Source organism: Erithacus rubecula (assembly GCF_903797595.1).
Source record: "Erithacus rubecula genome assembly, chromosome: 3".
Classification (NCBI taxonomy): Eukaryota; Metazoa; Chordata; class Aves; order Passeriformes; family Muscicapidae; genus Erithacus; species Erithacus rubecula.
The window spans coordinates 45,847,964-45,875,482 of NC_136689.1; the positions used below are offsets into that span (position 1 = coordinate 45,847,964).

General features: G+C 40.5%; 1 protein-coding gene across 1 annotated transcript in view; it reads left to right on the forward strand.

Moving 5' to 3' along the window:
- EEPD1 (endonuclease/exonuclease/phosphatase family domain containing 1) overlaps positions 1 to 27,519 on the forward strand; it is a 63,090-nt gene that overhangs the window by 17,714 nt on the left and 17,857 nt on the right. The window contains 1 exon segment of the mRNA XM_079302654.1: positions 15,192 to 15,243. Coding sequence (XP_079158780.1) covers positions 15,192 to 15,243 — 52 coding nt within the window.

The following is a 27,519-nucleotide window of genomic DNA, read 5'->3' on the forward strand; positions in this document are numbered from 1 at the left end:
GCGTCTGGTAAAGCAGATAAGACAAGTTGTCCTTTCTTTAGACCTTAACTTTTTCCTTTTTTTCTTTGTGGATACTAGCAGGCTGGTTAAATAGAATTTCTCCATAGATGCAGTCCTCTGCAATTTATGTAATAGTAATTTCTACAACTTTATACAGTAACTGATTACATACCTGCATGCTGGCTGTGCACCACAGTTATGACAGTTTGCAGCCATCACTGCTTATTAGGAGCTTTAAAATAAAATTAATGACCCTTTCAATCCTCCCAGCCTTTGTGATTTCTTAGATATTCTTCTTTTGGTTTGAATTTTTGTTTATTTTGGCTTATTTTTTAAATAGGATATGGCCATTTAAGATTAAGCTGCAGCTGTTCAGTTGTGGGGATTTATTTGATGCCCTTTGAGAAGGAGACAGCCTAGGACTTCTGTTGCTTAACATATTCTTGCTGAGAAGGAGACTGACACTTCCTGTTACTGTCCTGAGCTTCTATAAACTACCAGTTATCCACCAGGTTTTTCCTCTGCCTCCACCTCCATAATTAATCATCTAAAAATCGGGGCTTGCAATTTGAAATCAAAATTATAGTTAGGAGCTATTTGACTAAATGGGAGTGGGGGGAGGGAGAAGGAAGGGGGGGCTACTACAAAAACCAGAGGAATTATCCAAATGGTGAAGAGTAAATGCTGAAGTAATGAATAATGCCTTAATGCTGTCCTTAAGTCAGAAGTAAGAGCCCTGTACACTATATAATTAGCACTTATCTAATGTGTATGCATTCGTGCACTGTAAAATGTCTAAATGAGGAACTAAAATGTGAGGTGGTCTGAGTAGACTAGACTGTAGCTGGGAACTGTAGCCACTCTGGGTCTGTTCCACCTCCCTCTCTGACATGATGATGGATGAGTGCCATCACTTCTTTGTGGTTTCAAGTGCATTCTGATCATTGAAGAAGAAAAGGAAGAAGCATGTGTCCCTGAGGATCTCCTGCTAGCTGCTTGTTACTCTTTCTCAGCGCCCAGAGCTGATCCAGATTAATCTGAGAGCTTCTTGTCTGCCAAGTAAATTGGCTTCACTTAAACAGCTGCTAAATACAGCTTGCTGAGCAACAGTGGTGACTGCTCAGACCATGTTCTCTGCAGTTGCAAGAGATAGCCACAATACACCCTGGCTGTTTGGGCATCACCACTTGCTGCCTCTGTAAAGCATGTGGAAGTCAACAGGGAATATGGATGAGGTGTATGAAGACATTAAATTTAAATTATGCAGGCAGAAGAGCTGCTGTGTGGAGACAACACGGCATGGGGAGAGGTTTTCCAGGTGGTCAGCTCTGGAATTTGGTCAGTCCTGCTGACCACTGAGCGAGACAGAGCCCTGCCATACAGCCACCCCAAGAGGGTGGATGTGGCCTGCACAGTGCTGGCACTGGGAGCAGAATGCCTGGGCAGTGCTGTTGTGTTTCATCATGATGCTGCTCTACCTGGCCTTGTTCAGCTATTTCAGATGTGCTGTACTATTCCTTATCAAATCCAGACACTTGAAGACTGACACTAATTTCATTTGTTTGCTTTTACTTTTTTGTTTTTTTAATAACACTCTGACAAATATAGGGGGTCTGTTTGCCATAAAGTCAGGACTCATGATCTTGAAATTGCAGGACTTGCTCTAGAAGTGACATGTTGTCCTGGCTTCATTGCTGTTCTGCCTTTTCACCTTGAGTTTTAGGAGGCTCCACTTTGATGGCATTCCTCTTGAGCTTCCACAGCGCATGGCTTTTCCTTAGGATTGAGGAGAAACTGTGAGCTGTCATGCTTCTGTGCACAGACCTCTGCTGCAGGAAGCATTTAGTAGGCAGACCGCTGTGCAGTGAACAATGTTTCTGCAGACATTGACCATAAGATCTTCTTTTTTAACAGTGCTAATTATCGCAGCGTATAACAGTCTTGATTTAAATCTTGCTATTTCACATAAAAATATTCCACAATTTAAAACTCTCAATGATAACTTCTGTGACAAAAACTTAAGATTTTTTGTCTTCTCTAGGAGAAATAGATCACTTTATTGAGGCTCCTTAACTGATGGAGTTTGTCCTGATCTCAAAGTCATAAGATACTAGAACAAAGAGGCTGCTGTGATAAGTGAATGTAAAGTAACTCAACTGTGCTATTTGCTAAGCACATTATAGAACAAAAAAAATCTTCTGCTGTCCTTTCTTCAAGGAAACTTTTAATATTATTAAACCCATGCCAGAAAATGCCACACTGTTTAGGACTTAGGCAGGAGCTCAAATAAAGGATTAGTTGCCCTCGACCTGTCTCATTCCTGAGGTGTAACTGATTTGACTATGGTCTCACTGTTGATGAGACATCCCTTTTGTATATCTTTTGACTGTATATTTTACAACATCATATCTGCGAAGGAGGGCAGCTTCAATCTTGATAGCTGGCTGCAGGCCAGAAAACCACCGATGAGATGCTTATGTAGATGGTGGTGGCATCCTGTTACATGAGATGAGAGCAGTGGGGAAAGTGCCCTTTGCCTTCCTTACCATGTGTCTCTTAAGAATCTGGACAAGCTGCTCTTGGGGCAGGGGAAAGAAAACATTACTTGATCCCTGTATCTAGTCAGATAAGCCTCTTCCTTTGTCAACAAAGACTGTTTGTGGCAGTAAAAATTTGCCATGCAGGATAATTGTCCTTTATGATGAGTAATAAGTTATTATGGTCTATAGTAGTATAATTTGAGGGAGTGGCCTCTGTGGCAGATAGTAGCCCTTGAATCCAGAAGATTCTGAAGAAACTCAGCTGTATCAATGAAGGTCTGTGAAGCTCAGATGGAAGCCCATAGCCCAGCACTGCAGGTAAAATAACTCCCCACTTTGGTCAAAGCGGGCAGTTGGTTGGCTTGGGATCTTCAGGACAAACATTAAAAGAAACTTCCTCACTCAGAAGCTGATGCAGCACTGAAAGATGTTGTCTCAAGGTTGTAGTGTTTTAGGGGTTTTCAAGACTACAGCAGACTTCATGATGGCCCCATGTTGAGGAGACTGCTACATCAAATGGTCTCTTTTCACCAATGTTCCTGTGTTTGTGGTTCTGCAGTACTGCTAGAATCAGATGCACAGGATTTAGTTGGAAGAGGTGCTCTTTGCCACACACTGTCTCAAGGAATTTTCTGAGATGCAGTAGAAAAAGTGAATGGTAGTAGCCTGTGGAAGTAGGCTGTAGTCTGCCTGGCTGGATGTTAACGTTGCTTATACTTTGTTTTGAGTGGTCTGTCCCTTCTGCTTGGTGTATTTCTGCCAGCAAACTGAGCAGAGGCTGGTTTGAGGACAGCTGTTGGCTGGGAGAGTGTTGACTCAGCCAGTTTTTCTGACTTTGAGAATTGAGGACAGATTACATTTGCTCCCAGATTAGAGTTACAGCTATGTGATGCATCCATTGGAGGTTAAAATCAAAACCTTTCTGTGTTACTCCGATACTCAGAGCAAAGGCTATATGCAGTTATGGCTTTTGGCTAACTGGAGGCTTAAGCTTCACATAACACTCATGACACTTCAAAGTCATTATTGAAGTACAAAACAACTGGACTGATGGAAAGATCATCTGGTCTGTTATTGAGGTTAAAGTTACATAAATGTCACTTCAAATGCCCCATATGCTAAATTCCTTTTTTTAAGGCAGTATCATGTGATGTTGTAGATGAAGCTGATAAGATACTTTTGTAATTAACTCTTGGAAAGAAGGCTTTTCATGTCTTACCCTTATTTGACAGGTTGTTTTCTTATTTAATTTGTGCTCTCTGTGGACTCTTGCAGATGCAACCTCAGTATTGGCTGACGGTTGTTTTCTGACTACAATATTCTTTGCATTTCTGGCAACCTAAGGGTGTAGCATCAGGGTAAACAAAATTCTTTATGGCTTAGCATCAACACTGCTTGTAAATAGTAGTGAAGACTGACAGAAGGCTGAGATGTCTCTTCTGTGGCTTTACTGACATTTAAAGGCTTGGGTGCATGCAAGATGGAGAAGTGTCATCTTCACTGGTAGGCAGAACTTGAGTTTTCTGCCTTTGCTACCTCTGGCCCACTTTTCAGTTTTCCATTTCTTGACTTTTTATTTTGAACTGTGCAGCTGACCTCTGTTTTAGGAGGATGAATGTTCATATTCATTCAAAGCTGGGGTTGTTTCTAACCTTTGAGTGGGCTAGCTGAGTGACAGTCTTGAGGAATTCTCATCTGTTGTGACCTTTCCTTCACCATATGGGATAGATGCTGTAAAGAGAGCACCTCAGTTGTTGGCAGTGGGTCCTAACGCCATTCCTATGTGTGGAGCAGCAGATGGCTGACTGACGCTCCACTCTGTTGACATGCAGACTCAGTAGTATTAGGCTAGGCCTTCGCTGAAGACTTTTGTTGGAGTAGGAATGTGTGGATGAAGCAGATACCCTTTCAGGGCCTCCCTGGAAAATCATCCCATAGATAAGAAATTGCTTCTTGAGAATGACTCATGCTAGAAGTATCTCACCCCTTCTTTAGATGCCCCCCCCCCCCCCCCCCCACCACGTGGTATCGTTTAGTGCTCTAATTGGTCCTTTTATCCTTTAAGTAATTGGTCACTTTCACCTAAAACTGCTAGGACGATCTGGAGCTTCCCTCCGGCTACTAGAAAGAAGCCCAGAGCCCTGCAGGAAGGAGGTAAAAGAAACAAAAGAGGCTCCTTCTCCCGGTGGTGTTCACAGCTTTATTCCGGATGTGGTGCTGGGAGAAAGAGGAAGTGGGAGTGCCTGGAGCTTGGATTTTAAGCCTCCCGCCAGGGGTGGAGTAAAACCAGAGCCCAGCCAATCAGCTCAGGGGGGAGGGGAAAGGACTGAACCACAGGACAGGGTACAGGGGAAGTTAGGGAGATACCATTTTCAATGCTACACACAGCAGTATATAAAATGCAACATAAAACCTTTTAGTAGTTGGATAGTTTTCAATCTTTAGTATTATTGGTTCATTTCCTAAGGCACCCCAACCCTGTAAGAATCCCTTTGATACTCTTTGTACTCAGACTGCTGCCAGACCCCTTTGCGGAAAGACATAAGGTTGCCTGTGGAACCTCTGTGCAGCTTTCTCAGATCTCTTCTCTTAGCTCACTAAGAAGGTCCTGCAAGCAAAGATGAAATCACAAAAGAGTTATAGCCTAAAGCTTAGGCATTGCTTGCATCCAAGGACCTTGTGGCTGAAGTCTGCCTGAAGCAGCCAGAAAAATCTGTACCATACGGCATGTTTTATCTGGGCTTGTTGTGGCAGCCTGGGGCAAAACCCAAGCCCCCGCCGCAACAGTAATGCATGAGTGTTATCTTGCTCAGACCGCACATTCCTCCCTCTCAGGGCAACAAGGTCTCAGTTACCTTGACAAAGTCTTTGGATGTCTGCGCCTTGCCCTTGCAGAGCACTGGTGTCAAGGTCTTGACAGCTTACCAAGCTCCACTCTAGAAATACAGGTGGGCTGACTTTTTGGCCACCCAGTGGGAAGTCCTTAAAACATACAGGCTGTCTGCTTATACAGTTTCTGCTTCATTTCCTACCTGTTATAATGATGCACTTCATTTTAGCCTTTTTGTCAAAATGTCCTTGAATTAGTAAGACAACATAAGCTGCTTGTGAAAGAGACATGGAGAAAAGTGCACTTGACCAAAGCACTGCTGTCGCAGTGCCTCTTCTCAGTAATTTTGCAGGGTCTCTCAGAGCATTTCTTGTGCACATTTTTCTGTTTTAATACCCACTGTTTAGTGTCTTCCACCACTTAAACAATTCCAGTTTGGCATGATGTCTTCTGAAAAAGATGTGCATATGAAGTGCACAATGGCTGTGGCTCTTTGCAAGCCTCTTTGAAGTAGGAGTCAGCTCTTGAGGGTAAATCTCTTTCTTAAGAGTGTGCTGTAAAAAACTGCCGAGTTTTCAGCCAGGAAGCTTCAACAATCTTTGCACAAAACCAAGCTAGATCTTAGTGCCACTCTCAGATGTCATCAGCTGATCATGGTTGCACTACCATAAAGCTGCAGCATTGCTCTTGAGCAAGTATTTTGCAAAACAAACTGACTTTCACTGTATTCTTTTGTATATGATTTTAACTGTGTGAACTCATTTCTCTGAGATGAGGCTGTACACGTATGGCAAAATAATACTGCCTTATGTTCCTGAGGCTGAAGTGGTATGACGAGCTTTCTCATAAGAACTTAATAGCATGTGGTTCACCTACCTAACAGAGAAAGAGAAGCAGGCTACTTCAAATCACATTTTATTTTGCAGGGACACAGAGGTACATTCTTAAAGTAAAGTCCCTATTAACCACTTTGCCTCCCAAGGCCCCATAATTTTGCTGGAAGCTTTGTAATTCATGGCAGAACAGTAGTGTGGTGGTGTGCCCTTTCCCAAGCGTATTCATCTGTTTAACTAGAGACTACTCAGTTGTTCCACTGCTGCAGCAGAGCAGGATTGGGTGGGAGAAGGTGCTGTTTCTGGAACTCAGACTCTCTAGCCTAGCAGGGAATGATTTAGAAAATCCAGAAAAAGAGCCAAATGCCAGAGACTTCATACACTATAACATAACGCCTATATTTGGAAGCTCTAAGTCACCTTTGGTTTTTGTGACCTTCTAAATTTTTGCTTTCAATGTTGGTCTCCTCCCTTGTTGGACAGATTTGAATAATTCAGTGCAAGTTAAATAAGCTGTTCATGTCCAGTTTTAATGACTCAGAAGAAATCAGTGTTGCCACAGACACAACATTCTCTGTGTGTATTTCTCTTCCTGTGGAGCTATAAAGAAACAGGCTTTTTTTTTTTTTTAAATTAAAAAATTAAATCCTGTGACTGTGGACATTATACAGAGGATTTTGCCGAACTTCAAAACAACTGAGCATAAGGTGAAGTGGTTTGGATGAAGACATTATTGCTCTTAGCTAAATATAGTAAGAAATTAAATACTGAGTAGGGAAAGTGTATTTTATCATTGAATTATTCTAAAAGCCAACTATCCCCTTTTTTAATGCAGGCAACTGATACTGGTTTGCTGTCTGTCTGAAGTGAGTTACAGACAGACTAACTCTCTGTACAACCGGTGCAATTTTTTTTTGTGCATAAATATAACACACATATACATATGTGCCACTTGAAGTAGTACTCTCTTCTGTTGCCTGAATTATCATGTAGCAAAGTGTTTGTCACAGGAGAAATCAATGAAGATGGAAGTGGTGACAAGCCTACTGAACTGTCACCCTGAGTTTTGAATTATTTGGGGAGTTTGGCTGCATTGTCACTGCATATACTTGGTCCCTGTTAGTATTTATGTATGAACAAGATTGCTGTGTTTGGTATAATTTAATATAGGTATTTGATTTACTGTTTCTTTATTCATTAGGCTGCTATTGTGTAGTCATGTTCCTGGCAGTTCCAGACCTTTTGTGGTTTCGTCTCATGCTTTTGGGAATTTGGGACTTACTTTCAGCTGCCTAGTCTATTTTAAACTGTCTTTCTAACTTAAAAAAAAAAAATCAACAAATAATGGGTTAGAACAGATTGATCCTTTTGAGCCATTTGCCTAATTAACCTTTGCGTCTCAGGAATCAGCTTTGATTCTGTTCAATCAATTACAATGTTTACCAGCCCTTAATAACCACCATTTCTTCTGAGGACCTTGGAAGTCTTCCCTGACTTTTACCTGTCTAACTGCTGCCACTCTCTTGGCATTGCACCAGTTTGCAGAGACCGAATTGGAGAAAGACAGGAAAGAGTAATAGGAGGATATTAAGAGAAAAGGCCATAGGATGGCCTCTAACTTAGTCAAATGTTTCTGAAAAGTATGGTTAGCACAGTGCTTGAGTCTTCGGTACTCTGTACCTCAAATGCAGATTTATGAAGCTAATAATGACAGAAAGGACAGTATTTACATGTGCATTGCATGCACGCGAAGTATGACCCTTCTGTGACTTCCTCTAGTGTAAAAGTTTGAGAGAATCTTTAGAGAGACTACACAGATAGAAATTGTCCCATCTCCTTCCCCCTTACCTGAAAAAAAGAAAGAATTAGGTCCAAGATCTGATCCTCTATGTGGAGAAAGAGGTAAATAGGACTCTGCACTGTTGCTTCTAACCCACTCTCTATGATTGAAGCCTCCAGAATTTGCAGAAGTGTCCTGAAAAAGCATCACTGCTTCACAACTCAGAAGACACCTTTTCTGGATAGACAGATAAGTGTGATGTTTCTTTAGCTTCACAGAGAGAGATACTCTGAGTTTTGAGCAGCTCCCCTCTTAATTTTGCTGATTGTTACCAGCTCTGCTTACTGACATAGTGAAAGTCTGTATGCACAGCAGAATGGATTTCACCCATTTGGAAATGGCTTTGGTTGGGTGTTTCCAAGAAGATGGTCAAGAAGGCTTCCAGGTCTCATTATATATGGGCATTCACATATTTTCTGTTGGTGGCGGTTTGTGTCATTGTGAGCATGTTTTATTCCCTTCCAGAGTTCTAGGAAGAAGTTTGCTGTTCTTGCAGCCTTTTGGCTTTTTCTTTTGTGCATTGGGAATACATAATTCTCAGTGTTTATGAATCATCATTCTCTTCCTGCAGTGATACAGCTGCACTGAAACCACAGCATCAGCTGAACATAGATCAGATACTCAATGCAAAGTTCTTAGGTCTGGCAAAGTGATGGCTTTGGTGCAAGTGTAGGGCAGAGACAAGCAAGTAGAGAGCATCCCTGAATCCAGAGAACCACTGAAATAGGAAAGGGAAGAAACTAACTGTTTCAATTGCTTTCTGCCTTGTAATGCTGCTGTTCTCCCCCTTCAACTCTCAGTAGTAACTATCCATAATTCATGTTTTTCCTTTTCTAGTTCCATTGCTGTGTCCTTTCTCCCCATGAGAAATACTTCAATCACTCTCATAATGTAAGAGGATCCATGAATGCAGACATCAGGATGAGAGTGTTCGTGTGGCCTTCACTACATTGCCAATTTGCTTGATGGATTTCAGCTTCTTCGCTCCTTCTGTTTACTCCTGGTTCCATTTCCAGCTGTGTGCCTTGATCTGCATTTTGGTTACAGATCATGCTGCAGGCAAATCGGTAATGACTAGACATTGAAGAATGTCTGCTTTCATCCCAATGAGGAAGTTGCAAAAAAAGCAGCTCTCAATATATTCACCTAGATATAGTTGGGTGTATATATATATATTAAAAAATATATATACATATATATATGACTGTTTAGAAAATTATATATAGCATGCTTATGATCTGTTTTATGTCTATCTGTAGTATAGATAGATAAAAATACATTTAATACATAGGAAATGTAACTCCCTGATTTTATCATAATTTCTTCTTCCTGTAGATACATTTTTTTCCTGAGAATCTTCTAGTATGTTTTGTTGTGTCATTAGCTGGCAGTTGGTACTAAAACAATAAGGCATGGCATTCCCATCCAAGCCCATCAGCTTACTTCTAGTGGCTTCCAGCAGCTGTTTAAGGTGTAGCAGTGGACACAGTTTTTCCTTCCATTTAAAGAGTGATTGAGAAGATATAGATGCTTTTATTGGAAAAGGAGAATCTGCATTTTTTTTTCCTTACCCAGCTTCATAGGGGTAGATGAAGGAACTGTGCAAGGCTGAAAGTCATTGAACATGACTTTTCTCCTGCTTTTTTTTTTTTATGGGGGTGTGAGTGAACAGGGTCTTGGGGGTGGGGGGAAGACAACTTTGTAAATGAGAGATGCCAGTAAAAGTGTATTTTCACAGTGCATGCATTGATGAAAGTCTTAAAGGTTGTTCCTTCACTGTAAAGGCATCCCACTTAGGTGACCCATTGCCCTGGTCAGTGTGGGTAGCCCCAAAAAAGGAGTGGCACAGATCCCTTTGCAGCCCCAGGGTGCTCAGACTTGTTCCCCCATCATCTCACCGTGTTAAGCTTAGTCTGCCATGGTATTAGTGGGATCCCGCTGTTCTTTTGCCTACCCTTGTGCAAGGTAGTCATCACAGAGGCAGACAGAGTCATGAAGGGAAGCCTTGGGTCCCATTAGGCATTAACAGCAAGGTCCAGCAGCAGGTCTATATTTAAAACAAACAGCCAAACAGCAAAAAACCCCCACCCACTCTATACACACCAACCCACCACCTCCCCCCACATTTGTTTAAGCCACAACAAGGTCTGGTTTTTTCTGTATTTGTCACTTTTGGGCTGTTACCTTTCCCTGTTCTGCATGTATTTCTCTAAGCATCTGGCTATGCTTAAAATAATCAGGAAACAGTTAATCACAGCCTGTAACCTCAGGCTGTTGACAGCTGGGGCAGCGGGAACCAGCCCTCACAGAGAACACATACATGAGTAGGTACTTACCCATCCCTGTCATTTGGCAAATGCTGAAGGAAAAACAGAGGGTGTGGTGTGAATGATGATGAGTGTGCCCTTTCTGCAGAAGTGAAGACTAAGGTGAGGGATGGGGAGAGCAGGCAGCTGATGAAGAGTGCTCCCTCCCAGGTACCATTAGCACAGATCAGCTGCATGTTTTTTTGTTGGTTTTTTTTTTAGTCCAACTCTCTTATTTCATGCCCATTTCTTAGAACAGAATAGATTTATGAGCGAGGCCAATTTGGGTAGGTTTTGTATGTAGAATTTTAGTGTACAAATTTGGTAGCCCAAATGGTTTTGTCCTGTTCCTTTTGTCAGGTAACTCGCATGTCTGTCAGAAAACACTTGTTACATGCATTCATGCTTTACTCTTAGATATGTAAGTGTTCAAAACTTCATCATCAGCCATAATATGTTTGTGGGATCTTATCTCAAGAGCAAAGAGGAAGAGTCTGTAGACTAAAAGGAAGAGATAAAGGAATTATTTAATGTTGCTTGAAATGATTCGGGAATGAGTGCTTTTTGCATGGAGTATTTACCGTATTTATGAATCTAGCTGAAGCAAGATTTGGTACAGCTGTGTGCTGAAGAAGGCAACAGAAAAGTAAGAATTCAGACAGCATTTCTCAATGTTGTTAACTTTAGGCTTATGCACTGGATGATAGAAAGCGTGAGGCTTTTGGAAAAACTCAGGCCTCGAGCAAAGATATGTAATTAAGCTTTTGTAGGGCACTGTTGTGAGGCTAAGTATTTGTTTAAACACTTCACTGAGTCTCTGCTGAACTCTTCCTCTCTTTCTCCTCTTTTCCTCAAAATTGCCAGGTTCTACATGGAATGGAAGGTTCAGCTTCACACTGTGCTCTGCTCAGGACATAGGACATTGTGCCCATTTATGCCCTGCTCTAGGGACCCTCTATCTTGATAGTGGCAGCCAGGTACCTGTGTCCGTAATGGCTGCAGTTCCAGTTCTGTGCAGGGGTGGTCCAGAAACTGACTGTAATTCTAAAAACCTTTCAACCCCTAAAGCACCCTTTCAAGCTGGTTTTGAAGGAAGCAACTTCTCTTCCTGAGTCAAGACCTGAGGTGCATTCTGAATGGATGGATCTGGGATCTGCCTTGTGTGGCAGTCTCAGTCTATCCCATCGGACTTGCTGGAGATCTATAGATTCACTGGTTTGCAGGCAGATGACCCTCCAGTGGTTCTTAGGAAAGCTCAACATTCCCCCCTGTAAGAGCAGATGAGATTTTGTGGGCAATGTGAATTCAAGCTGAGAAGTGAAGTTCAGTGCAAATTAAATGCAGTCATGATGCCTCAGAGTGAACAGGAATGCATCAGTCAGCAAGGGACTTTTCTGCAAGCTTGCAGCGTTGCAAAAGACTGCCAGAAAGACTTAAATTACTCCTGAGTATGCAGGATTAAAAAGAGAAACCCAATGCTACTTGTTTTTGAGTAGGAAGACTTTGAGGAAAGGATTGCTATGATACCCTGAGGTGTAGAAATGTGCTGTAGCTATAGGCAGTAGTTCAGCACTGTGACTAATCTTCTGGAAGCCAAAAGGAATTCCCTTAGAAGAGAATGCCATGCCATCACCCAGGGCCAAAAAAAAAAGGGAGTTGTGTTTCCTTGACAGCACATCATGTTTGCATATTTTCAGTGCTGGAGAAGAGTCCTTCATCCTGATCACTACATGTTTTTAAGTATTTTGAGTGTGCCTGGAGTGTCGAGATATTAATTTCTATAGCTTTATTTAAATAGATCATGTAAGTAATTCAGTCGGTGGGTATTTCTAACAGAGGTTCAGATTCAAGTAGAGCCATTTTCAATATAGGTTCTTATATTACAGGTTTCTTAATCAGTATGTTTTAAAGCTGGTGGGTTAGAGCAGGTTCTTCAGGAGTCATAAAGTTTCTTTGGGAAATACAGTTTTTCTATGACTTTATTAATGAGTTAGTGGTTCCACAACAAGATGAGGATGAAAAAAATAATGCCAAGGATATATATATGTATAAACAGAGTATTTAAGTTATATTGTAGACTGCAAGAGCTTGGGCTTCAGCATTGGCTTTTGGTAACTCTATTTGCATTTCATTTGAGATTTTTTTTTTTTTAATTGGTGACTTCCTCCCCCTCTCTCCCCCCAGTTACTAACTGTATTCCCATCTACTTTGGAGTCCTTGGTGAACAAAAAAGCTACAAACAGCAAATGAAGTTGTAAGCTGCTCTCAGTGGTTGTGAGATTGCTCATGTAGTGCCTAAATAAGCAGCCTGATTTCTTTTTGAAGCATCAAGTGCCCAAAGCAACAGCCTTGAAAGAAGCTGCATTTCCAAGCTGACATTGCATTATGTAGCGCATACTAATTTTGCTTGGAACTGCTGGAAGAAATAGCAGTAAATAACTGATTATCTAAAGCAATTTTCCAGATAGTGGGCTGTAATCCAATTGACAGAGACAGTGGCTGTGATGGTGCTTTAAGGAAAGAAGGATCTTGCAGCATGTTGTATAAAGGCTGATACTTGTGTTCACAGATTCCTTTTGACCATGGAAAAATACCCGAGGTATCATCTGAGGAGAAAAGAGTAAAGCACAGGGCAAACATTGATCTCTAAATCTGTAACAGCACAGAAAGTCTTTTTCTCTTCAGGAATCAAGCCAATGTTGCTGCAAATCATGTAGCAACTTAGAATTGAGATTTGATTCTGAACCTACCTATGCAGTATCTCTGCAAGATGTAAACCCTTTGTATGGTTTCTTCACCTCTGATACAACATCTCCATATTATAATGAAATAAAGTAAAAAAAATCCTGTTTCATTACTTGCTTCTGTGGGACTGGATACTTTGTTTTAAATGAACACATACCAGTTGCAAAAGTTCTTGTGGGATTTTACGGGTATCAAAGGTTTTTACAGTGAGATGATGATTTTTAATAAAAGTGGTACTTGCTTTTGGGGCAGTCTGCATCTTTCTTCTGCAGCTATTGAGCATCAGATAACTCACTAATACCATTCTAGAAATAAATCACTCAATTGGTAGAAACATCTCCAGCCTTGACTGATTTGATTAAGTAAACAAAAAGTCTAGCTTCAAAAAGAAATAGGCAAGTGTAATTTGCATACCCCCAACAAGTGCACTGCAACACAGGTGACTCATCCAAAATGAACAGGTGACTCCTGAATTCAGAGAGAGGTCTTGACTGTGGCTGCATTGTTACTGGCTGGGTTATTGGACTTTGTTCTCCAAGGTGCATCAGCTGAGGCTCCTTCTGAGTTGGACACAGCACTGCAGTGTTTTTTAATGGAGCTGTCTTCTTTGCTTGCTGCCCAGCCCATCTTTACTTTGTATGCTGGCTGAATTACAAGGAAAATTATGTTTAAAGATAACTTGTATTGGTTTTGTACTCTCACTAAATGCCTTCCAGCTCAGCTGAATATGTGTGTGAAGCCTAATGTGTTCACCAAACATTAACAGCAAAACACACATCTCCTACTACCATGGTGATTGGACTTCAATGGAATACCTTTTTCATTTTCCTCATTATCCCATTGTTTTCTGAACCATCTCTACTCTCTTTGTCTTAGTAGTAATAGTGTCTGCAGACTAGAAATGCATTGTCTGTGGCTGTTTTATAATTCATTGACTATAGGCTTTTTATGATACCTTGAAGACACTGAAAGCTAGAAGTCCATTAAAGTGAAAGCACATTGGTGTTTAGGGATTAGGCTGTGAATACCTGCAGTGGAAAGCCAAAGGACTAGAACTATTCTTTGCCAGCTGCTGTTGCAGGATGGATGTATATAATTAGTCTATAAGGTGCCAGTGGATGCACAAGAATTATGCAATATTGCTCTGAGGTTTTGAAAGGCTAATTAAACTTTTTGTATTATATCCTTTGGCCGACCCCTATGTTGGCTATTCACACCTTCTTGAATATGAGCTATTAACTATACTGGCTTTTGACTGTATGCAGGGAGGTGAGAGTAATTTAAACAATATTTATATGCATCATTTGATATTCTATTGATATGTAAATGTTTTTGTATCCCTGGGTGAAGGAAATTGTCCTCTGGAGTCCAAGGATGATATATTGAGTGTCTGGTTTTACGACTGGGTAAGCAAAGTGAGCCTGTGAAGCTGCACTATAGGTGTAGAATGCTGCTTGAATGACTCTCATTACCTTGCTGAAGTGAATGAAATTCAGTGTGCAGGATTTAACCCCTAGAGGTAAACTCAGAAAAGATTTAAGTAGGTGAAGAAATTTGGGATTGGTTAGCAAAAGGCATTACAAGAATAATAAATGGAATTTAAATGGTGGTGCACATTTCCCTCATCTCTCCCTCAAATTGCTTGAGCTGGGTTGTCTTAATTACTGCACCTCATGTATAATATTATAAATGCCTGAAAATGGCTTTTTGGGACTCATGGAAACCTGTTAACATTGAGGAACAAAATTGCCTACAACTGATAGAAATATCTAGAATATTTTTCTGTGTTTGTCATTCAGAAGATCCTTTGCTGTTAATTTAGGATATTACAAAAGTAATGACTGATGGCAGTTTCTCTGTAAGGCAAATTTAGATACAATTGTAATTTGGAAACAAAACAATATGCTTGTGATGGCTAATTCAAGGAAAACAAAGTAACACTGTCTCTCTTGCTTTATTTTGTTTCATCATGAACATTTTTTGTATTTTCAACAGAGAAGATAAAAAGAGATCTTCAGTTCTGCTGTTTCTTAGATTTCTGTAATGCTTGCAGTGGAGTGATTAATTCTCTTTTTCTCTCTGTTTCTTTCTTAACAGTATCAAGCTTTTGGCTGTGCAGGAGCTGGCTGACAGAGAAGCACTGGAAAAGGTATTAAAAAATACATCTTATGTAACTATTGTAACACATTTAAGTTCTTGAAGCCCTCTGTGCTAGTTGTGCTTCCTAATGTCATGGATACCACGCTGCATAAAATAGGACATCTTCCTAGCTCCACAGTGCATGAAGGCTGAGGGTCAATGTTTTGTCTAAACTGACCGTATGCTTTTGGTGTTTACTGATTTTACAGCAAGCTTGGGGTAAGCAATGCTTAATAATAAGCAGTAACTAATAAAATCCAGTGTTGCTCTTCATCCAAGAGTATTGCAAGCACAGAAGGCTTAGGTCAAATACACAGAAAAAATTCTTTACTGTAAGGGTGAGAAGGCACTTGAGCAGGTTCCTCAGGGCTGTGGATGCTTCATCTCTGAAAATGTTCAAGGCCAGGTTGGATGGGGCCCTGAGCCACCTGGTCTGGTGAAAGGTGTCCCTGCCCATGGCAGGGGAGTTGGAACCAGATGATTTTTCAAGGTCCCTTCCAACCTGTTCTATGATGCCCTTCTTCTGGATGAAGAACTACATTTCTTACTGCTTTATGATTCTTCTGGCCTGGCATGTAGGACTGAACTCCCAATGCCCCTACTGGGATCAGTAGCTTCCCTTCACTTTCTACACTAACTCCTTCACCTGCAAGAGCAAGGAGCCAGCTATGAGACAGCATGAGACACTTTATGGAAAAACTGCTGTCTTGGAGCCAGCATTGAGCTGGTCCTGACATAAGCAGCCCCTCTGTACCTTCAAGTGGTGTGGCAAGGCTTGGGGAGGAAGGAGAAACCCTTCTCCTGCCTTGAATGCATCCTTGTCTGTGTGAAAAAGGAGGTCCTACCTACACTGCTGTGTTGAGGCTGCATTTGCTGGGTACTCTAGAAATAATGAATAAAATGAAATACAGCAGCAGTGGGTACTTCAGCCTTGTACTTTGCCACTGACTGGATATGCATTTCATGGGGGTCCTCCATATACCCCAGTTAACTCACACAGGACATCTCTTTACCTGGTGTTTGTGAACTGTGATTTTGACATGAAGAGGTAGATTTTGATAAAAGGCAGTGACAGAGGACTACGCAGGAGACATAGTAGTTTTTCACATGTGGACAAGACACAGTTCTCAACCACTCAACTGGTGCCAAACAGGTTATTAGCAAGTTTTATTTGTTTCCAAATTTTAATTGTTTCTTTGGACACCTTCACACCCTGTACACTTCCCACCTTTCCAACACACCCATACCTTCCTTTTGGAGGTACCCTACCTCCAGTAACATGGCCTGGAAAGGTTAAGTGACCTCAGCCAGGTGGGAGGGGCGGTTTGAGACATTTTCTGGAGTGCTGCAGGAAGCTCTTTGGAAAGGCTCAGCCTCAGAAAAATGATCTTTCTAAATTGAACTCTCTGAATATTTGATATCTGCTTTCATACAATGCCAAGCCTAAAGAATTTAAAAGGCTGGTTTAGCCATATGCAAAAAAAAGGGCTTGAATTATGTAAGTTCAAAGAAATTTGCTGTCTTTATTTTTTAAGTACAGGAGGGGAAAGAAACCACAGAATAGAACAGAATCCCTTGTTCAGCCTGCTTGCAGTGTCAGGTTTTGAGAATACCATGCTGAGTTTTGTATTCTTAAGTCATTTATCAGCATTATACTGCTGGAATACAGAATGATAATATTTATATTATTTATAATAATTAAATGATAATATTTTAATATTTATTCTAAAATGGTAACTTAAAACTGCTTTTCCTGTAGGACACTTTCCAGTCTGTCATGGATGGTTTGGAACTTTGGAAACTTCCTTGTTTCTAAAATTCGCTGCCCAGCTTTGAAAGTGTTCTTATATATTTTTGACACTTGCACAGAGTCCCAGATTGAGCAGAAGCCCCCCGCTGAACAGCAGTGCCTCCCAGACTTAGGGGCTGCAGATTAGCCCTATGAAATCAAACCACGTTGAACTTTAGTGCATATGCGGCTAGTCTCTTGAGAGCCAGGGCCTCAAGACAGTGTCATCAAATTATTCTGGCCCTGAATAACACAGGCAGACTGTGATGTGAGGCACATCCAGTGGACTGTTGGAGCAAGCTGGGAGAACTTGCTTGAACTGTTGGGGTCTTGGTTTCTGGAAAAGGATTTTGTGCCATTCTATCTTGGGTGCTTAAGTGTCTTTAAACGTTTCTCCCACTTTGGCTATTGAAAATGAACTGAATATACTGTGAGAAGCTTTGTGTCATGTAAAGAGTCCATTTGTTTGATTTCCTAAACTCCAACATTTTGGTACGTTGGGCCAAAATGGACCTTTAAGCCCAAGTTCTACTACACTTGGTGGCAATTTTGCCTGGCGCTGCCAAAACAGGAGAAGTGATTGGCAGGGTTTAATTACAGCCTGTCCTGGATTGGGACAAGCTTGACTGACCCTTGGATGCTGCTCATGAACTGGTTTGTTTCTCTGGGGTGCCACAGGCACCTGTAAGCACCACAGACAGGGTGCTGCTTGTGGTGTTGAGCCCCAGCACCATGCTTACTGTTGTTAGGAGGAATGGGAAAATAATAATTTTTTTCAGTGAACCAGGTCACATAAGAAGAACAAGAATCTTTACCTGGAGAAAATTCTGGGTCAGAGATGGATTTGTTTGTGGGTTGTTTTTTTTTTTCTGTAACCCATCAGATCCATTCCAGCACAGGCTCCATGTGAATGGTCTTGCAGCTAAAAACCAAGCCTATGCTTACCTGTTTTTTTTCCTACCTTGAACCTTCAAATCAATGTGTTTGCTTCCCCTTGCCCCCTTGCTGAGCTTGCTCTGCTGCTCTGGGATTGCATTACTTACACGCCTTCCCTTCAGAAGTGTGACTGGCATTTGCCGGGAAGAACACAGGTGGCAAGATGCAATGGGATGGCTTCCAGTCGTGTCAGCCTCATCCCCAGAAGGCTGCAAGGCCACTCAGGCTTTAGAAAGAAGTATCACAGGCATGCAGGCTTGTTGGTGCTGAGTCCTGTATGGAGCATCTCTTCTTCCAGAAGCACAGCTCTGGGAGACACTCCCAGTAACACTCTTGCTCCGGTGTTGTTTTGAGTACTTTACTTTGTCTGATTTTGGCAAGTCCTTAATTGCAGAAGAATTCTTCTTGGAAAATGTTAATTGTAAATATTTGGGAAAGGAGAAAAAATAATTCTCCCAAGGAACATGCTGGTTTTGTATTTTAAAATAAATCTGTGTAAGTAATTAGGTTGAACTGCATGGCCAGGTGACATTTCACATTGGTTACTGTTTTAGGATTTAAATTCATAGCCCTTTTCCATAGGCAAGCATGTACACCAAAGCAATTGTTTTCATTGGTGCTTGATGCCAGCAAGTTGTGCACCAAAAGTCATCCGTCTTACCAGAAAAATAAAAATATTCTTTGCATTCTAAGCATTTCCTCCTGCATTTTTCAGGTATTGAGGGGTTCTTGAGCTCATTTCTCCTTCAGAGGTGGGTTATAGAGGAAAGTTAAATAATTTGTAAAATTTATTAATCCCCTGACAGCTTTTTGAAAGATAAGCCTGCTTTGTGGACAAGCAACAGTAACCCATTATTTTCCTATTTGTGTATTAAAATGTAAATGCATCTGCTGTTAGTCGAGATGACAAAGGACTGTGCACTTGACTCCACAGACAGAAAAGTTTGTTGGCTTCTCATCTAGGAAATGCAAATCACATGATTCTGATCTGCAGTTTGTAAAATGTGGAATTCATCTGCGAAATGATGATTGTTCTGCCTTAAGTTAATGAGATCTACTTAGACTTCTATGACACACACTAGGTAGGCTGAAGGACAATAGGAATTGAGGTGAGAATTTTGATTTTGTTTAGAGATGATGTTCTTGTAGTTGACAATAACTTGTAGCTTGACAACCAGCATAAGTAACGTAAGTTTCACTATTAAGGTCTGTCTATAACAATGATGGCAAACTTGTGTAAGCTGTGTCCAAGAGGTCAGTGAAAAAAAAGTGAAAAGAACAAAACATTTATCAGTAAGCTTGCACTGTCTGTATGGGGATTTTTGCTTTCACTGGAGAAGTTTTGGAGGTCACAAATCAAGAGAGGTTGAAAGTCTTTCACCTTGTACCTCTGAAGCACAGAATGCATTCTCTGGCCATGCAGACAGACAGTCATGTGCCTTCTCAATACCGGAAGGGAGCTCTTCTGTCTGTTTGCCTAACCTTACTTGGTCGTCCATTGGGAATTTTTGCTGGAGATGATAGAATGGAAAAAATATGATTAGCCTTCTCCTCCACATAGATTCCCCCCCACCCCATCTAAAGAGTGATTTCTCTTTCTCCATATTTACCTTGTTGCATTAAATAGAAAACTTAGCTCTGTAAGCAATCTCTGCTACCTATGTTCTTTTTTTTTTTACTTTTCCCACCTCCTCCAACAGTACTAATGGCTGGAGTTGTCTTCCATGATGTGGAATCAGTTTCCTGGATTTCCTCACCCATAGGAAAGACCAGAGGTCTATATCTGGGAAATATTTGTTAAGTTCAGCCCCTTCCCATCACACAGAATTTTCACACTGTGCGTGATGAATCAGTGAAGCACAACTGGGGTGACACTGAGGAGGTGACATTATTTTACTAAAAGAGATTTAACATGACTGCCATTGATCCGAAGTGGCTTTTGTGTGAAGGGAAATTCAGTGACTACTATTGCACAGTTTTACAGGGTAAGATATAGGAGATGAGGCAAAAAGGGTGGTGCTTGTTTCTTTTTAGTGACATTGCTCTGCTAGTGCATTTTCAGCTGCAGACAGAAAGAGGTTTGTAAAATGCTGAGCTGCCCTGTGTGTTCCCTGCTGTAGCCTTCTTTTTACACAGCACATAGAGAATTTTAACTAAAAATTTGCTTTTGTTTTCTTGATCCTTTATACTGTTTCCTCCAGATATTATCAGAACATAAAAACTATTATGTCAATTGAGGTTCCAGAATTTCCAGTATGAAATGCATCTACTGGAGGTTTTTATTTATCTTTTGTCTGCTTTTGAGTAGATTGAGCCAGATCAGTGTTTAATCATGATTAAGCCCATTGTAATCTCTGTTGTTTATAAAATCCCTCTCTGAGCAGAGCAGGCTGTTTATTTGTGAAAGGTTATTCCTAGGAGCTTTTTAAGGTTTGAAAGAGAGGTGTTGTTTTTCATTTGCGGGGTAAGCATAGGCACATTGCATCTTGCTTGCATGGATATAAATGTGGTTGTGCATGCATTTGATGTATTTTTTTTTTTTTAATGTAGTCCAGAAATGCAGTTAGTCTGGGACTAAGTCTTTGTGTGCATATTTTTAATTACCATAATCCTTCTGTACAGTGCGAGCCCTATTGTGCAATCTTGCTTTGGGCTGTTGGTTTAAAAAGATCATAAGGCAATTTTCAGTGAATGAATTAGTTGTAAAGGAGTTATATTTACTGCCTGTTCTTAGACCTATCCTTTCCAGAAAGGATGTTGACACCTTTTGAAAATTAAGTATATTTGGATGTCCTCTAGAGTAAGATAAGGAAACAGCAGTCTTGCTTTCAGAGATCAGGAAAAGGAGATGTCGACTTGGCCACTGACTCAATCAGGACATTAGATCAGTTTCTTCCAGCCCTGTCATAGCCTCATTTTTCTGCTCCCCATTTCTAGAGAGGATAGCTGAAGTCAGGTCTCTGAGCTACGAGGTGGATTTTGCAGAGTTCATCAGCAGATTTAAATCCTTCTGCCCTGTTCCTTCAAAGCAACAATGGAGTCAATGATTGACCACTTAGAGTAAAAGATTATTCCATATCATCTCGCTGATTTTGCTTTATTTCTTTTTTCTTAGCTTATTCTCTATTACTTTACCCTTTTGTTTTCCTATACCCCTCCTGTATTTTCCCCTCTCTCCCTTGTCTTGCTTGTTTACCTGAGTGCAGGTAATATTCAGGAATACAAAGTACTATTTTTTTTTAGATTTCTCCCCATGGAGTCATGAAATCTGACAGTGAAGGGAAGAATAGCTGTAATTGGAAAGGAATAATTTTTGTCTGAGAGGAGCTGCAAATGATGTAGCTTTTTTTACTAAATGGGTGGCTTTTTTTGGCATTATCATATCTACTAAATTACCTTAGAAACACTGCAGCTATACTGTGTTTGCTTCTGGCCTTTCATATTTTCTTCCTTTCTGTCCTCTAGAAGGGATCTAAATGGCTGGAAGTTTAAGGACATATATTGGTGGACCTTACAGTTCTGGCCAGGTCCGTGATGATTTCAGTCGCTCTTTGCAAGAGGACCTATGACTACTCTGTCTTTCCAGGCCCCTCACCTGCAAGTTAACATCAGCAGCATTGGAAGTGCAGGCTTTCATCTACTAGGATTTCTGGTGTCTTTGATATTGGCTGGATTTTCTTCTCTGTAGTTGCATTGCCTGTTTTGTTTCTGATGATCAGTGAACTTCAATAAGCAAAACACTAGAAGTCTTGCTATACACAACACAGGGAGCTAGAGAGAACACAGATTCTCTGGAAATGCTGTCCCTTATTAGGTGCCTCTTCTTCCTTAGAGCACAACTCTGCCTCTGTGATAAGTGGTGGCATGGAGATTGTTTATTCCAATAACTTTACATTTTTTTGTAGATCTTATCCCTGAACATAAGCCAAACTCACCCAATAGTGAAGACGTTCTCTACATTTCTAGGGCAGGGAGAAACAGAAAATATGTGTTCATAAGTGATGGCAAGTGTTCATATTTGGTTGTGGGTGGTAGAATAAAGAGGGGACTTACCCAGTCATTTCTCCTTGATTTTTTTCTAGATCATAGGAGGCAAAGCAAGTTCAAAAAACAGGAACAGTTTTAAATAGTCAGCAATTTGAGGAAGAGTGCTTTTTTTTTGGTTTTGTTGCCTCTTTTTTTTTTCCTTTTTAATATATTGGTATAGAAGCAAGGGTGGTTTAATGTCATCCCAAATAATTTTTTATAGTAATGCATGTAATTTCTATGGGAAGCCAGAATCCATGGCATCTGTTGGAGCAGAACTTTGGTCAGGGTTGAAGGACAGTCCTGTAGTTTCTGTGGAGGGCATGCTAGTAAGGACAAACAGAAAACCATGTATTATTACTCACAGAAACTTATAAATAAAGAATGAGCTGTATCAGAGAGTAATCAGTATCAAATTTGGCCCTTTAAATTAAGGGCTAGAGCTGTAAAAACAAAAAGGAAAGGAGTATGAAATTTTAAATTTTTTTTCAGTTAAGATAACATGACCTAGTGCTAGCAGCCTGGAATCGATCCTCCAGATAATAAACATTGAAAAAAAATTTAAAAAAGGAATTAGGAGGTGAGGCATACTTAAATAACTTTACAGAAGGTGGCACAGTGTTCTGTAGGGTGGTGTAATCAATGCCTGAAGGAAGAATAAATATTTGAGACTGGCAGTGGTTGTGAGTCATATTAGGTGTTTCTTTCTTGCTTGTTTTTGTGTTCTTACTATGGGAAAGAATGCTTGCTTTAAACAGAGATGTAAATCAGTTGGGGAAAACAGCAATAATAACAGCAGGGAACAAATGAGCCACAAAACACCCAACTCACTATTACCTCTAGATATTAGTGAAGTTTTATCGCGAGCATTGAGGGAGACCTAAGCTTACATGCTTAAGCAGCTTTCCTTGATTAATAACATTTAAATATTGTGATTTCCCTGTTCCCTTTCAGTTTTATTTGTTATTTTTCATTAGCACATTTCCCCCCCTCCTCTTTTCCTCTGGCTGAAGGTGGTATGCAGATGAGGAGATTCAGATGATGGCAGTTTGATATGGCTTACTGTTTGTTTGGGGTGCTTTAAATCAGTGAATAAAAGATTTATTATCACTTTTGTATCTCATGTTTCATAGGATGATTTTCTATTTGCTTTCTATATTAAGGACTGGGTTCTGATAAACTCATTGTCACCTCATGCAGTCCCGGTAGTTCCTGGGTGAGTAAGGTTGTATTCATAGTGGTGTCATTTTATACCACACCACAGAAATTGATTCCTGGGCTTCATGGGAAAATAATCGACTCAGGATTTAGCATAAAAAATCAAACTTGCACCCCCTAACCAAAAGCAAAAGAAACCTCCCAAACAAATAAAAAGCCCCCAACAAAACACCACAATAACCCTACAACCAGCAAACATCCTAAACCCATAAAAAACAAAGACCAAAACCATAGAAAGGTGTTCCCAGGAAGCCTTTGACTCCTGGTTGCCCTGTACCTGATATCCAGTCCAAATGAACATGTAGTTTTGGTCTCCAGACAACTGCTTCATGGATGTTCATGGTTTTCATGATACTGTGGTTTTTAGCACAGCTACTCAGTTGAGCTGGGTTCTATTTGATGACAACATTGTGCAAGTACAAACTCAAACACTCAGCTTTGGTAAAACCAGCTTGATAAAAAAGACATCCTCACAGTCACCAGGGCTTTTTATTCCTTTTATATCATGTTAGTCCCCTTGGCATGCCATTATATCTGCTAATGATTATGGTGCCTACTTAGGAAGTATGAAACACTGTCTTGAAAAGACTTAAAAATAAATTTGTGACCATCCTTGATGACCTCTTAAGCCTTAATTTATAAATTATGTTTAAGAAAAGTCTTTAGGAGTATGAATGAAGTAGTCAGGAAATGTCTTCTGCCAAATGAATCTGTCCCACCAAGTACAAGGAAAAGGTCAACCTGTGAATGGATACATGAAAAATTAAAAAACCACAAATCTTCTACATGTAGGTCTGGTAGATATGGCTGTTGTATTCCACAGGTAAAGGGCAGCATAGATTTCCGCCAAGCATCTGTGTAGACACCTTCCCATTAAATGGCATGCTGGATGAAAGATAGCAAGTATTCAATTTTGACAATAGGCAGCTGAACATCCCAAAATTCTTCACTAGTGCTCCCAGCACTAAAAATGTGTTAGTGGAGTTATTGTATTGCCTCTTTCAGTTGTTGTTTTGTTGCTCTTCACCAAAGGTTCTTTGTTGTCTTCCTTCTGAAGATCTATGAAAAGACACTCTTTATATAAATAATCACCATTGTTTAGGATGAAGGTGGAGAACTGGCCAGTGAATGCTCTGCATTGTTGTCCTGAGAACAGTGTTTAAAGGTGAGCAAAGAACTGAGTTTATGAGCAACAAACTGTTTTTTTAATCATATATTCAAAGATTTTGACAGTAATTTCCTCTTAGATATTACAGAAGATTGAGCATTTGAGTGGCTGTGGTGATATAATTCATCTGGGAGGGCAGTGTAGAAACTCACTGCTAAGTTTTTCCAAAGTAAGTACTCAAAAGTAACTTGAGAGTGCAAACTTAGGCACCTACCCCTCCCCAATGGATCCTGTAAAGCCTGATTTAGGAAAAAAAAGTTATCTGATTTCAACAACTCCATATATGGAAACAAACCCTCACACACTTTTGATAGCTGAGATTATGTTAAATTTATCAGCATAATTATTTCCGGCACATTCCCAAAGTACAATGGGCAAGTAACACAGCAGCAGCAGGAGAGGGGCATGTGTCCAGCTGGGCTGGACATGGGCTGTCGATAGGCTGGTTCAAAAAAGAGTCAAGCTCATGAAGGGGCTCAGATACCTGATGTGGGAAACAATGCCTTCAGTTTGAAAAACCTTCCAGCCCTGCCAAGCATCATTTAGCTGCTGCCTAACCCCAGGTTGCCTTAAATAATGGTCTACTCTGATGCTTTGCTGAGCAATGCCTCTCTGCAGACATGGAATTACCCACTTCTGAAGCAGGCAGAAGGACTGGGCCACTTAGTTTCTAGTCTATGTATAATTTGGCTTGAGAAATGATCCTTCCTCATCCTGTCTCCTTTGAGAAGCTCAGTCCTGAAGGTTTCCTTTTTTACAAGTGTGAAGTTTAGTAGTAGCTTTTGTAGCAAGGCTGGGAATTTAGGTCACCAAGGCTAACGGGGATGAGGCTCCAGTATGGTGAGTGTTTGCTCTGTGGTCTATAACATAGTGCCTGGAGCTGTCATTCCAGAGCTGAGTGAGAATCTGGTCTTCAGAGGAAATAAATCCTTCCTCTGAATTACTGGTGTGTTCTTTAAGAAGCAGAAGCAGCACATTTTCCAGGAAAAAAATGAGTCCTTCTTGAGTTGAGGAAAAAGCCATAGGTGCCTTCAGATGGATCAAGCTTTGGGACTCAAATTTGCACATTATCCCAACAAATGAGCTTTGTATGTCCATAGACACAAAGGTGTGTAGAGGTGGTGACTGTGCCTATGGGTCCTTTATTATTTCTGAACAAAGACAAGGGATGAATATTTGGCTGTGCTGAAGGGATCTGCCTTGATTTCACCTCTCGCCATGAGTGTACAGAGCTTTTTGAAGTGTGAATTACGTAATGTTTGTGAAGAATGTGATGGGTAGCAAGAATTTATTTGATCATTAATCTAGACTTTTTTATTTAGTTCTAGGAAGACCAAACCAGTACAGAAAGGATGGGAAGGTCTCAATGACCCAGTATGAGTAGGACACGTTGATATGGTCAAAGGGGCAGATAAGTTTTCCAGGTGTGAATCTATAGTTTTTGCCTGTTCAATGGATTGATTCCTTTTTTTTCTTTTCCTCTTTGTCCTAGAATTTTTCTCCCAAACGTTTAAATTTTTTTTTATTATTTCCTTAGCTCTAATGTCATTGCAGAATTTTGTACAATATGGAGGAAGAGAAAACTTTTTCCATCACAAATATTTACATATGGTTAAGACTGAAACTGATTCCTTGAAGGGAGGTTGTTCTCCTTTGAAAAAATGCATTATTATCTGCCTATCAGACCCCCATCTGTCTTTGTGTAATATCAATACATGAACAACACAAGCAGTAAAGATTATGTTATCTTTAATGAAGTCTTCCTGGAAGGGACTATTTTAATGGACATGTGAAAAATGTTACAACTTAACACAGGATCATCCCAGTTTTCCCACATGCTACATATGTGGAATAGAGCTGGTGAGTGCATCCCACATGGCAGGGGATGCATCTCATTCTCTTGTGTGTATTTTTCGACTGTGTTGCAAACAGGAAAGGGATATGCTTGAGAGAAAGGCAAACAAGCAGACCTGAGATAACATTCTTGTCAGCGGGAAATGGGATACAGTGATGAGTGTCAGTTTCAGGCTTTAATCATAATAATGCTTCCTTCTATGCTGTTACATTTGGTTATAGGAGAATCCAGATGTCACTGAAAGACCTGATGCTCCTCTGTGTCCCCTTCCTGAGTTGTTCCAGCCTGTGGAAGGTGCATTCAGTGTTACCCAGCTGTAGAAGTGTGCTAAGCATCCTGGCCCTGCTGTGTCTTTGCTCTCCCCTTAACTTGCCTTGTACTTCACGTGTGCCCACACCAGGACAGCAGTCCTGAAGCCTCTGACCTTTCCCTACCTCTACCTCAATAGCCAGTACAATAAACTACAGCACACACGTCTCTTCAACCCCCAACTCTGCTTTTCCTCCTCACAGACCTGATCTAACAAAACACTCATCTTCTGGAAGTCAAATTAGAAAGTTTTGCTTGAAAAGCAAAGGTGTTGGTTTCAGATTCTTGGAAATATTTGTAATGTTTCTGCTCCTGGCTTTTTGGGTCATGCTTCATTAGAGTGAGCCAACTGTAGCTGTGTCCTGTGGTAGATTTGATTTAGATTATGGGTGTTTGAGTCTGCTTTGTCAATTAGAAATAAAAGTACAGTCTGGTTGGATGAATAAAAAAAGGATAATGTGCATTTAATTTTTAATTTATACATACATAGGTACATAGGGATAGAGCAGGGAACTCAAATATATATTAAAGGATGGAATAAAAAATGAGCATTGCTAGATGGTCTCATGAAGCCACTGTAAATTTTGTTGTATCTTCTATCAGAAATTTATTAGAACATATTTCAGGATGGGATTTTTATTGGAGTGTGTTGTGGGCCTTCTCAAGTGCCACTGCTCAATTTACAAAGTATATCTTAGAGTTCTTCTGTTTACCCTTCCTGGATGCACCAAGTCCGTCATACTTGGAGATGCTCTGTAGCACAAAACAGCCCTTACTTCAAACTGCAAGTGTCTTTCCCCATGGAAAGACAAATCTTTGCTAATATCATACCTACACATAGCTGAGATGATAAGAGATTGATTGAAGCTTCTTACTCATCTCTGGTACTTATTAAAGCTGCTCCCTCTAGTGCTTATTATAAGAAAAGTAACTGCATATGTGATATCTAGAAAGGGAAATTTTATTCTGCCATTCTCATTTCTCC